At 37.9% G+C, this 23,498-nt stretch overlaps 1 protein-coding gene across 2 annotated transcripts in view; it reads right to left on the reverse strand.

The window, feature by feature from the left end:
* Window positions 1-4,020: 4,020 nt before the first annotated feature.
* tshz1.S (teashirt zinc finger homeobox 1 S homeolog) overlaps window positions 4,021-23,498 on the reverse strand; it is a 65,180-nt gene continuing 45,702 nt past the window's right edge. The window contains exon 3 of one of the 2 annotated variants that reach the window (XM_018268546.2): window positions 4,021-8,586. In XM_018268546.2, the coding sequence (XP_018124035.1) occupies window positions 5,390-8,586 (3,197 nt within the window). In that variant the 3' untranslated portion in view covers window positions 4,021-5,389. 2 annotated transcript variants of the gene reach the window in all.

A 23,498-nucleotide genomic window follows, 5' to 3' on the forward strand; every position in this document is an offset into this window, starting at 1 on the left:
CCAAGCTGCACCAACTATTCACCGCATGTTTTATTTCACTTCACACAACAACAAAATAAGACACTCGGCATGTGCCTCAAAATTGAATAACAGATGGGTCATTTGTCTCGCACGTACAGAAATAAAACACATAGGGGCAGATTTATCAAGGATCGAATTTTCAAATTCGAATTTCGAGTTTCGAGTTTATTTTGTGTAATATGACTAGTGAATAGTCCAAATTCGATTCAAGTTTAAGAATTCGAATTCGACTATTCACCATCTAAAACCTGCCAAATTGGTGTTACAGCCTAAGGGGGACCTTCTACAATCGTTTGGTGACTTTTTGGAAAAAACTCAAATCTAGTTTGATCCGAATTCAAGTTTGCAGGTCAATCCTATTCACCCGAATTTAAAAAATGTTAATTTTTTAATAAATTTGGATTGGTCGGTTTTTTTTTTTTTTTGAATGTCGAGTTTACGGGAGTTTTTAGAAACTCCCGTAAACTCGAAATTCAACCCATGATAAATTTGCTCCATACAGTGCTAGTGTGGCTTTGCATAAAATATTACAGGAAAAAAAATCATGTGATGCATCAAGCATCAGACTGGGCGGGCAGGACACTGGGAAAATACCAGGTGGGTCCTTGGACTCTTGGGCCCCGCCAGCCCAGATCTGCTCCCACCTGCCTGGCAATCTGTTCCCTCCCCAACCTAAAATTACAGGTAAACGCTGGTCGGGGGGGGGGAGCAGGGGGAAGGCAGGTTGTGGGCTGCTGCCAAATGAGGGCCCTAAAGTTGGCAGGGGGGAGGTTGGCGTGCCCGGAGCAGGTGCATGTAGGCAGCTGATGTGGCAGCCCCGGTGGGCCTGGAACCCCCTAGTCCGACACTGTTAAGCATGGCAGTTACACTACTGTCAGCAGATTCACTACAACCGTAGCTTTAAATGTTGAATCAATGTACAGTGAGTTTTGGTCTTGTTGGTATAGGGAGCAAGAAAACCAAAGCCTAACTAAAGAAGTAGTCTAGAAATGTTTTACATTATGGGGCCTATTTACTAAACCTCAATTTTTTCTCGTCGGGTTTTTAAAGGGCAAAAACTTGCATTTTTCTAGATTTATCATGCTCTTGAAGCAGCTAAAAAATCAAATCCAAAAATACTCCAGCAAAAACCTGTCGAAATCATGTCAAAGTCAATGGCAGATGGTCCTTTAACAAATGGAACATGTTTTTTTTAATGTTTTTTTCTCTATAGTTTTGGGTTGTTTGCGCTGGTTTTTGTTTTCGGGGCGACAATTTGATAAAGCCGGGTTTTCGAATAATTCACACACACTTGATTTTTTTCTCAACTTTTTGTCACACCAATTTTTCTATAAGTTTTATTTGTAAATTTGTACCAGCCCAAGGCAACCACACCAGTTTAGCAGTAAAGATCTGTGGTTCCAAAGATGCCCCAGTAGCTCCCCATCTTCTTTTCTGCTGATTCACTGCACATGATCTGTGCTGCTGTCACTTACTTAACTTAGAGGCCAACTCAAAATATACAGTACATGTAGAGGGGGTTATTTATCAAAATCCAAATGTTCTCATTGTTTTCTAAAAACCACTTTGACCAAATCGGCACAGACTTTTCCACCCTATCTATCGATACATTTTCACGAAATTTTCTCGTGCAGGAAAAGAATCGATAAAATCATGAAAAAATCTGAATCGTGCAATTTTTTGGATGTCACTGAAACCTGCAACTTTTTCGGATTTGACGCCCGAAACCACGAAATCTTCGGATTATCGAACGATACCCAGTGCAGATCAGGATATCTACAAAATATCAACATGACATCTGCCATTGACTTCTACATGAACTTGTCAGTTCTGAGTTGGGAGTATTTTTTTTCAGACCTTTAACACCATCAGGGTTTAATAAATCTCAAACAATTTGAGTTTTTTTCCCAAGAAAAAAATAAATTGTATAATGTATAAATTATACAGATAATGACTACATGGCAGCACAGAAACCAGTTGAATTGGCATCAGAATGTAATAATCAGCCCTTTAGCATCAGCTTATATTACAGACCAAACTCAGTTTCTGCTTGATGCTTTGTGACGACCCCTAAGCTTAGCTTCCCAATAGCTGCTCAGAGCCCACTGAGCATGTGAGTGTCACAGACACTTTCCAAGATGGTGACCCCCCTGTGACAAGGATATTGCTGCTATAGAGATGTTGAAACTTTAGGCTGGTGCAATAAGTTTAGTATATAAAATATGGCATTTTAAACCATATTCATTATTTAGGGTTTAGTTCTCCTTAGTTTGAGCTTGATAGATGTTTTTATTTAAGTTCTTCTAGTTGTCTTCCAGCATCTTTTCATTTTCATTGTTTTATTAAAGGTTTTACTTTGTTTGTTAAGCATGCAGCATCCCGAAAAGGCTAAGAACGCTTGCTTTTAGTGCAGTTGTGCTGTCAATAAACAAAGTTTACTTTAGCTAGGAGGGAGATTGAAGGTGGGAGAGAGAGAGAGGTTATGCAAAAACTGGGAGGGACGGTGGAAAGGAGGGAGGGCAAGAACAGAGAGAGACCATGTGAGGGGAGGGATATGGGAGAGGGTTCCTAGACAGAGTGAAAAACGGAGAGGCAGGTAGCGAAACTTGAGACAGGGGGTGTGAGAGAGATAATGCGAAGAGGAAAGGGAGAGCAGTAAGGAATCATAGGATGAGGGAGCAGACGTGGATGCGCAGGGGGGAGCAAGACATGAGACTGAAGCAATAAGGGGCAGTATCTGAGAAGAAAGTTTCCATTCTAAGGGGATAGAGGGCTGAGTTGTGTTCACTTCTGTGAGACCCCCTCAATTCCAGCCTATCCCTCCTGTGCCCAGGAACAACCTCTGCGCTGATCATTCCCAGTTTACTTGTCTTTTGGAGAACAAGCCTTTCTGCTGCTGCTCTTAGAGAGCCTTCCCTGCCTGCATTGCCATTTGTTTCCTTTTGGCTGAATGCAAAGTCTTTTGGCTGCTGATATATATACAGTATATCCCCCTCCATGCATTAGAAGCAGCACCAATAGCAGCAGGGCTACTTGGCAGTCCGAGCACTGTGTTAGGCTGCAGCAGTCACTCAGCACTAAACAAGCAGCGCTGCTCCTAACAGGAGGGGGAGGGGAATTAACGCCATATAAGGTCAAAACCGCACCTCCTTAGATGTCACCAGTGCCGCTCCCCTGGCTGGGCTTAGAGGTTTGGCTCTCGTGAAAGGAGGAGTGATCCGTGCTGGGTAAGTAGCATTTAATCCTGGCAGTCAGATGGGAGGGGGGCAAGAGCGAAGGCAGAGCTGCAGGGAGACGGAAGTGCTGAGCAGCGGCGGAAGTGCTGACCCAAATAGGATATAAAGGATATAATTTACAGTCTGGTCCCATAGGGAAATGACCAGGCTGTAGATTATATATTGAATAAAGTACCCCCTCTTGTAAAATATAAGGATATTATAAGTTACTGAGGAGTTTCATGACCATATAAAAACACGAGGCCGAAGGCCATGGAACTCCGAGGTAACTTCTAATATCCTCATATTTTACAACTGGGGGTACTTTATTTATTATAATACACAAATTTCAGTGAGTCATGTGACAGAAATGACATCAGAACTCACCGTTTATAACTGATGACATCAGAACTCACCGTTTATAAGGATATAATTTACAAGATATTCATGGCTTTTGTGTATTATAAGTGTATATTGTACATCTTGTACCAAAGCATATATATACACTCATATTATTACTTATAAGCTCTGTAATAAGTTAGCATTTCAGTACAAATGCTTATTTAGATGTTAAAACAGAAGAAATTCTGTGAATGTCAGTATTTGAAACTATTGTGACTTGTTTGTAGCGTGTTAATGGTTACAGCCTGAATGAAATATGTCAGGATACTGATCGCGAATAGATGATTCTGAATAGCATTATCTTGGTTGATTGCATAAACAATACCTCTTACTGCAGGAAGAACACCTCTAAGGCACAATAATGACGACATGACAATGTATGTAAATCAAGAACTGCATGTGGGTTTATTTCACACTTGAGAAAAGAGTGGATTTAATTGTGTGAACCGAAATGTACTGTACAATATTAATGATAGAACATAAAAAAAATGTATAATTCATAGTGCATTGCTTTATTTGTATTTATTCAGAGATTTTTTTGTCAGTTTCTTTTGTACGTACATCTAAAGATGCAGGTGCCAGCAAAATTTCTCTGCTTAAGTCAATCTGCAGGAACTTAAAACTTTTTATTTAAAAAATTGTGATTTTTTATTTTTTTTTTTACATTTTATATACACAGGATTTGAATATAAAATGACCATAAAAAATTTCCAAATTGAAAGCAGACAGCCAGAAGGTATAAAGAAACTGCAACAGTTTCAAATGGTAAGATACTGTGTGTACTCTTAAATTAATGTCTACTATTTACAAGAAACAGAGTCCAATATTTGCCCCAGAATATCCTGTTATTAAGTCAGCAATGAAATATGTATTTAACCTGCTGGTAGCAAAGGGGGGAGAAAAATGCAGCACACTGTAGGAAGGTAAGCTTTTACCAAAGCTTATTTTTGCAAATATCTAGATACGGTATTTACTTCAAAGATTAGAAACATTTATACATATTTGAATAATAAATTTGCATACATTTTAGCACTCAGAACATGATGGCATCTTTATTTGCTCTGTATATATAGAGAATTTATATCCTTTTTTTCACATTTTGTAGTATTTTTCCCTTAAGTGGCATCATAACCCAAGAGTACTAAATAGCTTTTCTCCTTTGTCCCAGAGTCACATCTAGATTTTTGCATTTGCATTCTGCCAAAAAAATATATATATTTATATATGACGTTGTAAAACGTTCTGTATTGTGTACAGAACTGACAAAATCAAATAAATACCTGTTAACTTGTGTTTCAAAAGGCACAGAAATGCTACGGCAGTGCTCAAAGGGTTAACATGACACCACAAGATGTTCTGACCTTTATTGTCATGGCAACTTGATAATTTTAGGATGTTCAGTTTTTGTTTTTTTTAAATCATTGTTCTTTGTGTTTCTTTGCGGCTAAATGAATGTCTTTCGAATAGTGTCTCCCACTACAATCTACAAAAGATAGCTTAACATCAAGAACAAATGTTGAAAATGAAAGGTCAGACATTGACTCACAAAAAGAAAACATGCACAAATCAGACAAAGAGAATATAAATATAAATATAAAATATGCGTAAGAAAAAAAAAATTCCAGATAGGCAGTTCAGCAACAAAAATAAGACCGATTTCTGAGGCTCAAGTCAGGCCTAGTGCAGTATTATGAATAAGTTTAGTGCAATGTTCTTGTGGTCACTTGCATACCTGGCTGCATAACTGGATGTCACTGTTTTTCTAATTCAGTTACATATATCACATGGTCCTCTGGAGATTTCCCATGTGTTTTACTAAGGTGCAGTTTAACTGCGTGTTTGCTTGCAAAAGTCCGGTTGCAGAGCTTACACTGGAATGTAGAGCTTGAGTCCTCCTCAATGAGTCCTCCTACAGAGCTTAAAGCCTTATTGGTGATGACTTTTGTAACATTCTGCTGTTCTTGAATCCGATTAAGTGAATGCTTTGACAGATCCTTCAAGCTAAAACCTAGATGCGTCTCTAAATGACCAATGTATGTTGAAGCAGTTCGGAATTGAGAGGCACAATCATTGCAAAAGAAAACCGGGTGGCCTGTATCCAAATTCTTTAGAAATTTAGTTCCCCCTGTCCTCCTCAATTGATATTTGACATTGGCTAGCCAGTGGCTAATTGTAGTCATTGAAAGGCCAGTAAATTTAGAGATGTTTACCCGTTCTTGTGGACCAAGATCTGACATGATATATTTGCCTTCAGCTGTCTCTCGTAAGCTGGAAGCAAACTGAGCTTGAAGAATAAGGAGATGCTGAGGGTTCCAGTTGGATTGCCTGCCTTTCCTTTTGTGTACAGGTGACAACTCATCCATAGCTTCTTCAAAACTGCTGCCATCTGCGTCCGATTTTTCTGACACAGTGGATGGAGTTGATGATTTTGGAGTTAAACGACCTGTGAGGTTTTTCACCATATCAGAAATGTCCATCAGTGCACTTTCCCGCAGGGGTGATGAAACATGGTCTGTGATACTTGTCACAAAAGGTTTGTTTTTGGATTTTGTCAAGTCAATTGGCTGGTCACTATCTTCATAATAATAGCGCTCAATAGATTCTACTTGCTTTACAGGGGTTGTTGGATAAATGGGTTTATCTAGCATGCTGTTGCTAATTTTATACAACATCGCTAAAGGATCCAATGAAGGGCTTACTGGCTTTGAGACTTTACCTAAATGAGTATTCATGATTGATTGCAATGCACTCAGAGGATTAATAAAAGATGGCTCTGGTGAATGATCTGTTATGATTCCTAAACTGCTGCAGCCATTAGTAACTTTAGCTTTAAGTGGCTCTGTACCATTCAGTGCATGGGGCTCTATAGGAGTCTCCTTCTTGGGTTTCTGAATATCAGCCTCGTTACTCTTCTTTAGTACTTTGCCGTTTGCTTCTTCTGCTTTGAGTATTTCTTTGTTTTCCTTTGCCACTGGGGATGGTGGTTTCGCTGGAATCACCATCTCTTTCTCCAGCACTTTTTCTTCTTTTTTAACATTGATTTTACCCGTCACTTTTTCTACTAGCTCCTCCATTGCAGAAACATTGCTTCTATGAGTTGGTGGCGTTAAGCTGCCAGGAGAATGGATCAAAGAATTATGATCAGGAGTCATGGTCTTTACACTGATCGCATACGATGGCTGAATCTGAACACTTTGCACAGATGGCTGCAAAGCTTTTACAGTTCCTGGCAACTGATAAGCAGCATGAATGCTGGGATATCCACCCCATGAAGGTGCTCCATTTTGAGCTTTGCTGATTGCACTGGACACAGTGTTTTCAAGTGATTTTAAAATATCTAGTCCTCCCTTTGGACTGGTATCTAAATCCTCTTCTCTGAGATACTGGTACAGAGTTGCTGGTTCAATCTTTTCAGGGTCCTCGTTTTCTTCTTTGATCCTTTTTTCCACCTCACAATTGTTTACTTTCTCCTTTTCTGGATCTTTTTTCTCCTCGGAATGGGTCGATCCAGTTGGTGAATCTGGTTGCTTTTTTATATAGGATCCTGGTAACCGTGCATGCGTTGTTGGGGGCAAAGGTATAGATTGGATTTTCTCTTCAATGACTGCATCCATTACTAACTGCTTTCCCTTCTTGGAAGCTGAGTTTGTCACTTTCAGAAAGTGTCCTGTGACCATCATATGAGCAGTAAGCTGCTGCAATGAGTCATGAGAGCTGCCACACTCCATGCACTTTAAAATTTGCGCTTTTCTTGCCTCAAATTGCCATGTGTAACTAGCACCATTTTGGTAGCCGTATCGATTGTTAGGAGTAACATACGGGTTGGCAGCTTTTGGGTCCTTTGCAGATTCACTCACCGAAGCTCCAGGGGAAATCCCTGCTTGTTCAGGTGAATCTGGCAAAGCAATGTCTTGAAGTGCTCGCTTTTTTGTGGAAGGGATGAGTTTTGTGATAGCTGGTACTGGCTCTTTCAGAGGCACTTTTTGGTAATGCTTCGTTTTGATCATGTGGACACTGAGGTCCTGCAATGATTCAAATGAATGTCCACAGTACATGCATTTTAAAACCTTCTGAGCATCCTCTTTACCTTCCATTTCCATGAGTGATCTTTTTCTGGGTTTAGACCAACGCTTTGTTCTTTCAGCATCCCGGTCTTTATTGTCATCACGATAGTGACCTGTTTCATTCATGTGTACAGTTAGTTCTACTAAAGTGTCATACGCCGCACTGCAATCTTTGCATTTGAACCTACTGGCACCAGTAAAAACAGATCCATAAATTTTATTACTTTGTCGATAGAGTTGCACTGTGCTGAATAGGCTGGGCTCCGGCAGAAGTCCATATGAGGTTTGTTGTAAAGTTTTGGCTAAAGCAGCCTGGTGCCAATCATACCCTGAAGCACTATTACTATTGGTACTATTACTTGTAGTAACACTAATACTAGTACTTGTATTTGTACAATTACTGCTTGTGATAGTAGTAGGTGTATCAGGGTCAGATGTAGAACCAGTCGCCTCACTCATGCTGCTTTTATTGGTGTTTGTTGTTGGGCTTGAATTTTCATTCGATTTTTTCAAATCTAGCGCTAAATTAGACCAGCAGCATTCTGAGAGTAAATTTGTATACACTGCTTTAATCTGTGCCAAGCTGTCTGTAGGGTAAGAAACATTTTCTGTATTCTGTCCATCTTCCTTATCCTGTCCCTCTTTAGAGGAGGTACTTTTGAAATCTGCTAGATGGTCACTTGTCTCGCTAAATGGTGATCCATAGCCAGCATCCTGATTGGTTGCACTGCTAATAGGAGAGTTTTGGTAGCTCGGAGTCTCTTTGATTTCATGTTCATCATTGTATAAATATTCACTATCCTGAACATCTAGGGAGAGGCCATCATCTTCCAAATTATCTTCTTCAATATCAGCTGCCTTTAATTCTTCTTCAGGAACATATGCTGAAAAAAATTAAACACAAATGTCAGAAAAAAATGTTCTCTCCTTTGTACATATAAATGCAATTCTAAAATTATTCTGTTCCTTTGTTTGATAATTAAAGGCAAAATTAAACAGACATGATATGGCTAATGATAAGGGATGCAGCGCACAAAAAAATAATACTGTCCTAATATAAAGCAATTTACTGCCATAATAAGTGCCATACATTGTAAAATCAATGGGGACGGCTGTCAAGGACCTGAATATAACATTATTTAGAAACATGTCCTATGGCCTACAAATGGCAATTTCTGAAAAAGATGTATACATCCTAGAAGTACCAGGCAGCAACATATCTAAATTAAGGTGGGTCAGCATTCAGGATACATTGATATTCTTTCTCAGCCACGTGAACAAAAGTTAATGTATTTTGGCAAAAGCCTTTCCATCTACTAATTTGCGCCTCATAACAATATCTATAATCAAACATATACACATATAACGCCTCCGAATAATTAGTTGAAAGCATTGTAAAGCCTAAGTAAAATTCTCCTTTCAACTTTAAATAAAGACTAATTAATAACCTTTTCATTTTTTTTTCAAAATTATGTCAATTTATGATTTCAAATCCCATTACTGATGTATTTTATTCTGCAAATTGCTTCTTTGCATACTTTAATACACACATCTTATTGGGGGTTTTCCTATTACCTCCATTGAGAAATTATTATGAAACATATATATAGGGGATATTATACGTAAAAGAGGAGTTCCATGACCACATAAAAGCACTAGGCTGAAGACCAAGTGCTTTTATACAGGTCATTGAACTCCGAAGTTACTTCTAATATCCTCATATTTTCAGACAAGGGGTACTTTATTTATTACAAAACACAAGTTTTAGTGAGTCATGTGACAAAAATGACATCACAAAGCTATATATATTGAAACGGAAGCACCGATTGATTGTTAAAATATAGATTGATTGTTAAAATAGCAAAGCATGCAACTGCAATGGCAACTGATAAAAAATATCTTAATTTTTATAGAAGGCGAATTTTAACAAATTCAGTAGTTGAGCTAGTCATTTTCTTATAAAAGCGATGAAGCCCTTTGGGGAACACTGCAGGTGATATTCCCAACCGGACACCCACCTATTGCTTGGGTATTGTTGAAGTAGCAATGTATGTCGCACTGTGATGCCAGTGGTGTGGCCCTCAACAAGACATAACAACCTCTGTCCCCCAACCCCAGCAGCTCTTCCCTGTGATAACTCTGCAAAAAGGAGCTAGCTCCCATACAGGGCAAAGAAATTTGGTAGACCCTAAACTCAACAGTCTGGAGATTTATTGCGGTAACACCTACAATCCATTTTAAGAAATACCATTTTGTAATAAAACAATAGCTGTCCAACAGATGTGAAAATGGAAAATACAGTATCGTCTAAACTTAAAATTTGTCAGTAATTATCATTTATACTTAAAAGAAATGTCCATGGCATGCTAAAAATAAGATTAACACTACTAGTATAACAATTGCTACAAACAGCCTACCTGAATTATTGACACAAACTGGACAGTAAAACTGTAGGGGCAGAGAATCAGTTGGAATTTAATCTTTGTCAGGATCTCACAGTGAACATGCATTTCATAATGGTTATTGACATTGTTACAATCTTTCTAACGTAAGCATGCACCGACCCCTCAGTTGTAATATGTGAGTAGTATAACCTTAAAATGTTGCTGCATTATCTAATGCTGAAAATGATGATGAAAAGAAGAAACATCAAGCAAGGAGGGAGCATAAGGCACCACACACCAGCTAGTGATCCAAGCACTGTATCACACCTCTATAATGTATCTTTGTCAACTTCCATCACTGACTACAGCAGAGGGAGGGATGTGGTGAACATGACACAAATATTAGTGCTATTTTTAAAGAAAATCTCAAAAGCATTCGACAGGGTGAACAAATAAAGATGTAGCTACAAAGGAAGTATCAAATAAAAAGAAACAACCTCTCCATAACAACCTTTCCTAAAACCATATTATACTACAACAGTTTTTAATTTTTCCATTGTATTTCCTTTAAAAGTCAAAAGATTCTAATGAGAATCATTAGTACATTATACTTAAAGCGATACGGACACATTCCTATAAAAAAAATCATAGGAACGTGTCAGTGTCAAGTAAATGCTGCACCCGGAATAGTTCCCTGCAAAACCCCCACAAAGCTGTCCTCAGCCCCGCGAACCTTGGTGCAGCAGACCGGCTGATACTACTAATAGATCTTCCATATTGCTTCAGTGACGCTGGGCTGGGGGCGGAGCGATTCTTCCATAGGCTGAATTCCTGTTTTCATTCGTAATCGGCCTATGGAAGGATCGCGCCGCCCCCAGCCCAGCATCACTGAAATGGTACAGAAGATCATTTATCAAATTTATCAATTTTTCCTTTTGGTATTAATAGGTTTCTTTACAGCTCTGTTTTGACTTTTTTTTTTTGCATGGGATTTGTTATATCCATAAATAGTTTTTTGGCTATGTTTGTCACTTTCTCTTCTTTTTGTAACCTCTGTCACCTGAAGTGTATCAGTCTATGGGATGACAAAAATGTATCACCGTGATGCTTTATTTATTTAAATGTTTGTTTTTTAAATAAAATCCACACTGATCAATAAATAATGCAAAGGTGGAGAGGACCCTGCTCATAGCATTATACAAACTAGAACAGTTAAGACCCTCAAAGGGCAGTTATTATACATAGAACAAGAAGTACTGGCTCTATATATCCACAACATGGCAAATCTAAAAACATTAAGAGGCCCATTCATCAAAGGTCGAATTTGTAATTCATGTGAATTTTTTGAAATACTAATATACTCACAATTCGACTCAGAGGTTATTTAAGAAAAAATTTGAATGGCTAATATTTGATCAAATGGTTCTGACCCTTAATTCAGATTGTATTCAATTAGTATTTTCGATTCGCACAAATCAAATTTTCTCCTGAAAAAAAACTTGAATGTACGTGAACTTGGCAGGTTTTAGGTGGCGAATATTCGAATTAGGACTGTTTCCATAAATCTCACATTAAAATTTACATTCGAATAGGGGGATTAAAATTCGAATGTGTGAGTTTTTGAAGTTTTTGAAGATTCTAATTGACTATTCGATCGTTGATAAAACTGCCCCTAAAAATATGGAAGAACAAATGCTGGTATAGTCTACAGATTCATGTTTCATCCTGGAGTAGAGGCAGCAGGCCTGTAGTACTTGCAAGGCCTTACCCCCATCAAACTGAACCCCTTTTTGGAACATTATGTTTTTTAACTTCCTTGCAGAGGAGCCTACAAAACATTTGGTTCTAACAATCTTCCTGTAATGAAGAGGTTTATTGTTGCTGCAAGATGCCAATTTGAAATGCCTTCTGGATGGCATTGCCTTTTTCTTCTAATGAAACAGATGTGCTGTCTTCTCTGGATAACATTAAATGCTGTGCAAAATAATTCAAGCCGACACAATGCAAAATGTGAATATTTGTGGTGTAGAGATTTTTTTTTTCTGCAACGTGCCAGTAAGACACAGCAACAAAAGTCTGGTGTGTACTGAAATGACTGCAAAATACATTTTATGCTGTGGAAGCATATACTATAAACATCTCACTAAAAATAAAATGTATTTTTAAAAACTTAAAATAGCACTTGTTTTATAATAGAAACTATACAATCTTGTGGTATCATATATTTGGGAGCACTAATTAAAACACCCAATAACTGCAGATAGTAGGACTATATAACACAATAAAAAGGGATTTAAGATACAGGTTGCCTACAGATGAGAAGCTGTAGCGGTAGCCCACAAGTTATTGCTGAACAATAAACTGACTTGCTTAACTACTTTGCTTTGTAAATAAAATACAATAAAAATTGCTGTATTTAAGCATCTTGGCTATAGACTGGCACACATTCTGAAGAAACTAGAGGTAGTGGTGGGGGGTTCTACTTGTCAAAAATATTATTTATTCACTATGTATAGCGAAATTCAAGTTATTGAAAAAGCTGGTACTCAGAGATGGTTGTCACTTTAGATAGGGCCTAGCATGGTTCCCGGAGACATGTGACACAATGGTGGAAGTAAGGTTTGCTGCATTATGGAGAGCAGGAGATATCAGGCTGACAAAGATGGCAAGGCCAAATTGCCTTGGGCTCTCAAACAATGAACTGCATGAGATTTTATTCTCCATTTTTAATAGAAGCTGAATGTAATGTTTGGATGTACGTGTGCAAATCTACAGTGTTAAATTAAGAACTGCTGTGCCTGAAAACAAATCACAACAATTTTCAATTTGTCCTGCACAATTATGATGTTCTATAAACATAAAATCGACTGAATCTTAGTACTGCTGATAGGTCTTTCACCCAGTGTTTAAAACAGATATTGATTCAAGAGAGGAATTATGATACTGTTGAACAAAAAAGGAACAAAAGCATATTATATACAGTATATGAATATATATGTTTTAACAGAACATTTCTTATAAATGTCACCATGTGAATACTATGTCACTTGGTGGTTTTAATAGTTTGTGATCGATTAATTGATACCTAGTTAGCACTGTATCACTTTAGTTGTTGTATTTGTATACATTTTGATGTACAAATGATATTTTGTAATTTTCATTAGAATACCTTGTATATTTGTTATACATGGATTGCTTTTGCACATCGTTCTTTGTTTAACATAACTGGATACACAGAGTACACCGTATTGGGTCTCAAGCAAGACGAAAATGTTGGAATAATAAATAAACTTTTATTACTCTGGAGGATAAACCTCCATTCTACCACTTTCATGATAGTTTTGACCTGGGGGCATTTTTCATTCTTCAGTGCATATTTTATTTTCCCTCAGCAAAGGAAGAAGACCTACAGAAGGACAGTGGTGTGTTTCTGTGTGTTCAGCTTTTAAGTTCATCTATGGCTCTCGCACACCCTTAGTAAATTGAAATAACGACACCTGGTGCACGAAGGTAGAGGATCAGCCACCTCACAAACAGTCTAGCAGAAAGAATCCCAAGGCACACAGGATGATTGCAAGCAAGCTGCCTTGCGTGTTTATTGCAAAGTGCAATGTTTCGGGGTCACGCCCCTTTCTCAAGCATGCTTGAGAAAGAGGCGTGACCCTGAAACGTTGCACTTCGCAATAAACACGCTTGCAATTATCCTGTGTGCCTTGGGATTCTTTCTGCTAGACTGTTCAGCTTTTAAGGCCATTCATAAAAATGTCAACTTTTTGTCTGTCATCTTATGTAGCCAGGGACAGACCACAGTGGTCAGAAATCTCTCTGTCCCAATGCCATACAGAACAGTGATACCAATTTTGACATTTGGTGTATTCCTATATAGTAATGTAAAACTTTTTGTGCAGGGCAACCTGACATTGACAGCAGGGATTGCCCCTAGGATTGTGGGGAGGAGGAGACCCAGGAGCATTTTTGGTCAGTTGCCCTGTGACTATAAAAGTGTGTACGGTCAGTTGGCAGCAGCTCTTAAAGGTCCCCATTTTAAATAACGTGACCTATGCCGACTCAGCTTATGGAATGTTTTGCAGGCAACATCTACTGGACCGGGAGACCCTCTATATCATCACTGCATGCACACAGTACCAAATATGGCAGCATAGGTACATGAGATCCTTTGGTCATTCTAGTGCTACTCCTAACAACATTGTGAGAGCAACTCTGGCTCACTTAAGTTACCCTAAGGATAATAATATAAGGAGGTCAGCATCTTATGAAAGGCAGTGCACCTTCCTCCGTCATAAACTTGCCCTCTTGTTATGTGGTGTATGTGGAAACTGTTGGACTTGAATTAATATGGTCTCCCACACTCTCCCATACTGCACTCCTTTTATCCTCAGGGTGATGGCAGTAATATTACACAGCGAAGAGTATGGGGAGAGATATGTCCTTCAAATATTCAAATTCTTATATAGTAATGCACAGAAGTGCAACAAATAGGATCGACCCTCCAAGCAATCATGTATACGAAGCTTAAGTTTTGTTATGCCTATATATGTATGTTTAATTACATTATTTATCAATAAAGGTATAACATTTGATGTGCCAAAAATAATTCTTAAGACAGGACAGTATTATCTGTCAATAGGTGATTATTTAAAATAAAATTCCAAGCACCACAATTGTTGGAAAATTAGCTGTAAGCACTAACACTAAAGGGCTAAAGCAAAACATTATTTGGAAAAAAGAAATAAAACCCTGACAATGAATAGAGAGAAGAGGCAAATGACAAAACCTAAATACATTCAGTTGCATATCTAATGCTCAATAGATCATCACAAATTCCAATCCTCTTTGTGTCTTTCACAGTTGACTAAGAATGTTAGTGCAAATAGAGTGTGTTGCTTAAGCCACACAGCAAGTTTAAGAAAAAAAAAAAAAGCCATTTTTCCATCAGTGACGATAACAAATCCAAAACCTGCTCGACTGCATATGATGCAGGCGCAATTTCCAATTCAAAATTGCAAAAGCAAATGAACGGCACAAACAAAGTTTAGGGCAAGCAGTAAAGTCACGATAGCCTCACAAAGGGAAAGAGAGAGAAAGGGAAAAGTCTGTTTGTGGCAGATCTATCTTTTCAGAAAGTCTGTAACTTGTTAAATCAGTAAGAATACCTGTCAGAGATATCCTGCTACACCATTTGGCTGATGTCAAACCTAAATAAACCAGCTCAGAAACCCAGCAAGTGGCAGAACGTAAATGAAATGGAAGAAGATCTGTCTAACTGTAACTCGCATGGCTTCCTTGCTGATTTTTTTTCTTCTTCTTCTTTTTATTTTGGAGGAGGGAAATAGTGGCAATCACCACAGTCATTTGTAGTACTAATGTCCAATTCAGCCTCCTTTCATTCCCCTTATTTAGGTGGTCAGAATGGTTTCATAGCTGACACGGTAAAGCTGCGCTGTTTAGCAGGCTGTTTAATGGGAAACTGGCAGTCTTATTTCGTTGCTAGATTTGGTTTGTCACTAGGTCTCCATTACATGCCACTCAGCTTTGATGCCTTTGGACAGGACTGATCAAAAGATGTCATTTGACCTACACAGCATGGCAGAAACTTGGAGAAGTCTCATAAAGGGACACTTTGGCTGTAAATAAAATGACATTATTATTTCCTCTGTCCTATCATGTAGAAAAGCCAATTATGGTAATGCACTGCATGTCAATGAAAACACAGCAATCTTTTTTTGGAGCAGCTAATGCTGGGATTCACTGCTGCAACTCTCCTTCCTGTGAAAATGTGCCCAATGGAAAATAAAGAGGAATGAGGTGATAGATGTCTCAAAGACTCCTAAATAAATTCCAGGAGGGCCATAAAAAGTGCAAGTTAGCAAAGAGTAAAATGCAAACTGTTAACTTTCCAAATTATCTAGTAATTTCATCTTGAATCTTTTTCTGTCCCTGGAAGCCTCAAATTCTTCCTCTATGGTTTGACTGGCACACAAGACAATTTATAGTCCCACTAAAACGTTTGCACTAACTAATGTGTTCCAAAAAAACTTGGGAGTAAGGGTTTGACCTTGCAGCTTTTGAAGTTGCAGAAATAGATATTTTTGTACCATGCAGATATTATAGCAGAACATTCTGTGTTTTGTGGCAATAAGTATCATGAACTTTATGAATATAAACCACTGCATAAGTAGGTGGCAATAAATATACTTTACTGCAACAAACCACACACCCAAGTTTAGGTTTAATAGGAAGAATATGTTAGAAGTACTTTTCTGCTTATAATATGTCTATTTTTTATATGACTGGGAGCTCTCAAACTTGTTTAAAATATGCAATGACATCAGGGCACATTGTATGACATTACTGACCTTTAATATAGAAACATTCAGGTATAAGTGATTACTGATTTAGTCTACCTACCTTGCAGGAAGTTTGCAATCTAGCAAAAAAAATGGTAGGGGATTGGGTAACAAAATGCATGGCTAGGTAAGAAGTGAATAAGCTTAAAAGAACTTTTAAAAATTAATGTAATTTTTTCTTTCAATGATAAACGTGTTGCAAAAACAAAGAAAAAGTAGCTAGATACCAGATTTGAGGAAGCGCTTGACTAGAGGAAAGGAAGAAAACATTCACAAAGTGAGTCAAGAATGCTGTGGAATGCATAAAGTACTGCAACTAAAGACTCATGGCGGTTTAGAAGAAAGAGACAAATAGATCTTAGTTCATAGAAAGTAAACCGCAGACATACTTTTGTGTGTGTGTCTTACGGGTCTGTCTGGGAGCATTTTCAACACAAGTCCTATTTATTGTGCTCATCTTTAGCAAATGTGTTTTAGGTGTACACTGTCCCTTTTAAAGGATAGGCAGAACACATTTTTGTATACTCAAATCTTGTGCTATAACTGGCAGGACACAGATGGTATCTAACTATTAGATTGTTAGAACTGCATTGTATGCCCTGGACTGTGCTAACTAAACAGAATAGTAGAAATAAATAATTAATGCCCAAGCTGCTTCATTATAGAATCCCACAAAAGCACTTGTGTAAAGTCTTTATTCTAGAATGCCCTTGTTATACAGATGGAAACAAAAAGTAGCACAAAACTGCAGTTCATACCCAGCACATCTAGCACAGGTTCTCTAAAAGCAGAAAAGAAGAGCAATGCATGGCTTAAAATACCTGCTAAATTCTGCACCAGTCATTGTAAATGTAATTACAACAGTAAATCCTGTAAAGTGAACCTTCATGACTTTCTGTTAAACTTCTATTTACCTCCTTCAATGAACTATATCTTGGGTGCACTGTTGCCCTTTAAACTTTTTAGATTCATAATCTCATAATCATATTTTGGTTTGTATATTTATTCTGGTTTTTCACCCCATTATTCTAAATGCATATCAAGTGTTGACTATAAAGTACATTTCACAACAGAAACATAGGTATTTAGTATTTAATTTATCCTTTAATTATTTGAAAGAAAATTACTAAGAATTAATTTGCTTTATTTGCTCAGTGCATTGGTTCAGAATGTTACTTTTGTTGCAGTAATAGGTTTTTCTGGGAAACGTGTGAACTGCTCAGGACATATTTTCTTTTCTTGACCCATTTTGTTTTGGCAAATATTCGAGGACTAGAAAAGGCAAATTGTGTTGCATAATCCATTGATAACAAGGGAGCCCCAAATCCAGGAAGAAGCTAGTATTGGATTAGGCTTTAGTGTTCAAAGCAGGGTCGCTCCTGCCATTAGACAAGGTGAGCAAAAAGCCGCCTCCTGTAAATTTAAGAGCCGAATTTCCGGTTTTTAAACCGGAAATTCGGCTCTGCTAGTGCAGAAAGCGCAGTACGCGCTCATTGCACTAGCGATACCTCCCCTTTTGACCCGCTCCGATGCTAAACTTTTAAGCGTGGAGCGGGAGAGGGGGGCGCATCGGGGGTTGCTGCCTCAGGTGGCACCAGCCCACGGATCGCCCCTGGTTCAGAGGAATTGAAAAGTAACTGCTAACCATACATCATGTAACTTTAAAACTCCAGCTAACCAAATTCAACACTTGGGAAATAATTGGGGAATTTGCTAATCTCCAAATATGCCAAATAGAGTTTGTTTTTCCATTCAATATCAATCCTTACGCTAAGGATTTTAGAGCTTGGTCAAATTAAAAAATTATGGACCCACTATCCCAAATAGTCTGAACGTTAAGGGGGTTATTTATCAAAATCCGAATGTATCCCGTTATTTTCTGAAATATACTCAGCCCAAATCTGCACAGGTTATTTCCCACTTATATCTCTACATTTTCCAGAAAAATTCCAGTTCGGTAGTGAAATTGAAAAATCTTGAATCTTTCGGATTTTCCACTCGAAAACTCCACTCGGAATTTTGACTGAAAACCACAAAATCTTCAAATTTTTGCAGGAAACCCAGCTCATATCAGGATACCTTTGGGACTTCTCCCACTGACTTGTATACAACCTCGGCAGATCCGAGATGCCGGATTTTCAGATTCAGACTTTTTCCATCCTCTGGGTACAATAAATCCACTAAAAATTCGAATTTTATAGTAAAGAAAAAAAAAAAACTCGGATTTTTCGAGTTTTGGAATTCAGACTTTAAAAAATAACTCCCTTAGTGTTTCAAATAATGACTTTTGCACTCATAGTTTATGAACCATGAAAGCGGTTAATAAAAGACCATTAAAAAGTACCATTGTATGTCCATGTTGCACCTTGCTCCTGTTTTTGCACCCACAGCTAGCAGGTGCAAATATTTGTGATATATTACTAAGAATAAAATATACTGCAGCTTGCATTTACCGTGGTGTTACACTTGGGAGGTCCATTGACTCTCACATGCATGCCCATTACTTGCATGCCATTCATTAGGTGAGCGAAGGAGTGTCGAGTACAAGGCTTCCTCAGTGCTTTGTACCAAAAATGCTATTACTGGTGTAACTGGCATAAGGGCAAAGAGCACAAGTGCAATATACAGGGACTGGAGGCAAGCAATATGTTGTAATGTGTCCATTAGTGTGCTTACCACTTGCACTGTTTGGTAATAAATCATTACATAGTTCAACTCTACAACATAAACCCATACCTGCCAGTGTAATGGCTAGTACCTATGCTTATATGTCAATAGGAAATATGCACCCAACTATTTTATACAAGGACCCATTTACTGGGGAAATTCAAAAATCTCCTGTTAGATTGTACATGTCATTTTTGTTAGCATTAGAATAATCAGTTTGGATTAGCATACTATAGCTAATCATATATGCCCTGCAGTCAAATTACAGACTGAAGTCTTTCAGTTTTGTATAAGGGGCAAAACTGACTTAGATCTACAGTACTTAAAGTGTTTCTATTTTTTACTTGTATATGCCCAAGGCAAGGATAGATGAATAGTTAGTTGAGCTATGGACTACAGTTCTGTAATATATTGCTGCCATGAACCATGTAACATTAAACAGACTTTGTTTTGTTTTTTTGGAAAAATGCTTTAGTGGTTTTAGTTCAGGAAACAAGTCTGGAAGACGGGACAGTCATTGTTTGAATATTACAATTGCAGAAGATATTTGAAAATGATTACAAGCTCAAGCTCGTGCTCTTCTCGGTTACTTTTTCTAGTTTTGATTTCAGGGAACTGTATTTGAATGGTACAGTACTATAGAATACACTGGTTAAACATAATGTGAATAATGGTGCAGCCTAGAAGAACCTTCTCTTCCCTTGGACAGATTTCACTGCAGCACAGTCACCTAATCACATGGATTTTCTGTGATGTCATGAATATGAAAAATGGCCTCCTGTATTTGGAAAGGGAAGTCTATCAACGATTTAAACAGAAACAAAAATGCAGAGACAACGCAGGTACTAACGCAGAGACTAAGCTATAACCAAATTATTTAATGGGACATTGGGGCTCATTTATTAAAATAGACACATTTGCTACAGGGCAGTAACTCAAAGCAACCAACCATGTGTTTACTTGTATGACTGCAGTAGTATGACCAAGGCAGAATTATGATTTATTGCTATGCGTTAATGATCTGGTAAAACCCACCAAGTTTTCAATTGCATTGTTCCTTCAGTTTAAATAAGCCCAGACATTTAATTCTCCACTACTATCACCTAAGGCCACTCTCACAGACACTGCATCTCTGCTGGTTGCCCATGACCACCTCTTGCAGCTGTCATTGGCTTAAATCAAAAATACATGGAAGCAAATTGGTGAATGCTTGCCAGCCCAAACAATTGTGTTCGCAGGGTGAAAGAATCCATTCACAAGATCAATGGAAGTCCATAATAATAATTTAACCACAAGAAGGTCACCAGCAGACTTTGCAGTAATTTGGACTGAAAACTGTATGGAATCATAATACCTATATCCAAATGTTTGCATAAAGAAACACTAAACCTTTTACCATTTTGTAATATTTGCTTCTTTTTTTTTTATTAAGGTCCAAGTTTTTCTGGTCTGACTTTTAAAGGAGAAAATACAATTTTTTCGGAGGAAAAAAAAATCTTTTTTTTCTGGATTAATAAAAGTCCGATGGTGTAAAAAATCCAATGGTGTTTAAAGTCTGATGGAGTTAAAAGTCAGATGAAAAAAGTACTCAAAATCAGACCTGCAGAGAACATGTAAAAGTCAATGGCATATGCCCCGTTAACAGTTGGAGGATTTTCTGAGTCGCCAGAGGCGAGCCAAGCTGGTCGGGCACCCTATGCAACTCGGCCGGCCAGTTCTCAGCCCCCACTATGTGAATGCGTGTTTGCCCATGTGCATTCTACCAGCCAGCACGCACAGTGCACGCATAGGCAACCCGCCGGGCCCATCACTGCCCAGAATAAGCAGCAGCCAGTGAGGGGACAAGGCCAGGGACAGGGGTAGGCAGCAGAAAAGTACATGCCTTGCGCCGCCCTAGGCACATGCCTCTTCTGCCTACCCCTAGTTCCGGCCCTGTGAGTCACACTGAGTTTCTGAAAAAATCATAGCATTCAGGCGTAATCCTACGAAAAGCTCGTAGGATTGTTTCTTTACAATTTTATCATGATTTTTTCAGCACAAGAAAAATTATTGAAAATGTATTGATAAATAGGGGAGGAAGTCTTTGCGGATTTGGTTGGAGTAGTTTTTAGAAAATAGTGAATACTTTTAGGGGCTTATTTATCAAATCCAAAAAGGTCTATGTGTTTCTTTACCCCTTAATGCAAGACTAAACCCCCCATATTGATAAGTTCCCACTGGCCCCCCTCAGTTGGATTTGGAGCAATCATCTGGTTCGCGACAACTGCGCATGAGCCGAAAGAGACAGAAATTGCCGAAGGAGAGGAAGAAGACACGAAGAGAAGAAGATGGCGCTCATGAGCTCAACTGCGCTCACTCTGCATGTGCAGAGGGGGGCCCAGTGGAGGGGGGCCAGTGGGGATTTATCCCCATGGGCGGGTTAGTTCCCATTAAATCTTCACACACAACTTTAGCAGTTGTGATGTCATTACAGTTGGGCCTTCATTGCTGTTAGTTGAATCTGACTGCACAAGTGGGTACAGTAAAATGTATATCTATTGACTTCTATTGACTTTTGAATGCATGTTGGAGTACACAATCACATTCTGTGAGACCAACCTTCCAACAACTCTGATGTAACTGTTCAATGGAAGCAAACACAGATCTGAATAACTGTGCGTTTAACATATGAATCCGTACCAAAATATTGCACTTAAGAATATGGCATGCAGCATTACCCCAGATATTTTGTTGTCTGGGCAAGTAAAAGCTCCAGGAGAGGTCAGCAATGACCTGCAGATGCATGTGCACTTGCATGTGTACCTACAGTCAGGCAACCATAGCTGTCAAAAGAGTTTAGGTGCCCCCATCACAGTGGTTGCAATTAAAAGAATTAGAGATAAATTCCTATTGGTTTATCAGCCACCTACAGAGCTATTAATCTCCCAGGTGAAAAAAAAGTTAAAAATGACTGTGTGCCACAGCCCTCAGAATTGCAATTAATTATAAGTAGAGGCAATAGGGTGTAAGATAGAGTTTAAAGATTACTACCTAAATACATGACCAACAGCTTTTTTTAAAGAATAAACAAATCCGTGTTGTGGTTTTCAAATTCAAACAGCATTGTCTACAAAGCCATGACTAAATATGAATTTCCTGACTTTTTTCCTGCCTTTTATACTATATAGAATCATGTCACTTAAAACAGGAAACTAAAAATACCATCTTTAACACATCTTTGATATATAAACTAGCACATCATTTCATTTATAAAAACCCTAAGGTCATGTAGCACACTTTCTCTGTCATTTGTAAGTACATTAACTCGGTGGCCATGCAACAGTGAAATTATTATAATGGGCGACTAAAATGGGTCAGGCAGGCACTGCATTTTATCTTAGCTTCAAACAACAGAGAGAATGCAGTCCAAATCAAACATGACAGCATTATCATCTTCACTGCATGCCTCACTCTCCCAAAGCTTTCCCAGTCAACGGAGAAAGAGGAATATCTGTAATATTCTTTGGTTTGATTTTTTTTAATTATATCCTCGAGAAAATCATTACATTCGACTAGAAAAAAAAATAATTTTCATGGTATTTTCTTCACTCTTATGAAGAGATGCAGTGGTTTAGAACGTAACCCTTCAAGGCAAGCAATGATTAACTTAAGATCACAGGGCTATGTGTCCTGTTTACAAAGGCATTTTCACACTTTAAACAACACTGAATTTAATCTTTAATAATCATTAGAGCCATAGAAAACACATTTTCTGCATATTAACCTTTCATGCTAAAATGCCTGGTGTGTGTGTGCGTATATATTTAGTATAGTAGAGTGCGGCTTCTGTGGAGGTGGAGGTATATATATATATTTATATATATTTATATATATATATATATATATATATATATACATACACGACACACATATATACCGGTACACATAATTCTTTATTAATAGCTTTTGTGTTCAGCTGCAGTTAACTCAATGTATAGATTGTAAATTATAACTTGACATGGGAAAAATTCTAAAAAACCAAATGTTTAAAAAAATAGAATGTTACAAGATCAGGCATCTCCTGCTTTACTGCTAAATCCTACATTTTATTCTTGCAGAGTGTTGGGGGACATAAATATTCTCCAGTTATGCAAAAAATTCAACAATTTAGTATAAATCACTAGAGGCTTGTATTAGAAAAAAAAGACAGCAAATGCAAAAAGAAAACATATAACAAACTATTTTATGATATTAAGTTGGTAATAAAATGATTCATTCATGGATTGATACAATATGTAATATCAGCCCCTATATGACACCAATTGCAAGTGGTTCCTATTTATAAAGATCTGATAGGCGACAGCAAATTTGAAAGAAAATGGAGGTAAATTATTTAAT

Source organism: Xenopus laevis, chromosome 6S, assembly GCF_017654675.1.
Source record: "Xenopus laevis strain J_2021 chromosome 6S, Xenopus_laevis_v10.1, whole genome shotgun sequence".
Lineage (NCBI taxonomy): Eukaryota > Metazoa > Chordata > Amphibia > Anura > Pipidae > Xenopus > Xenopus laevis.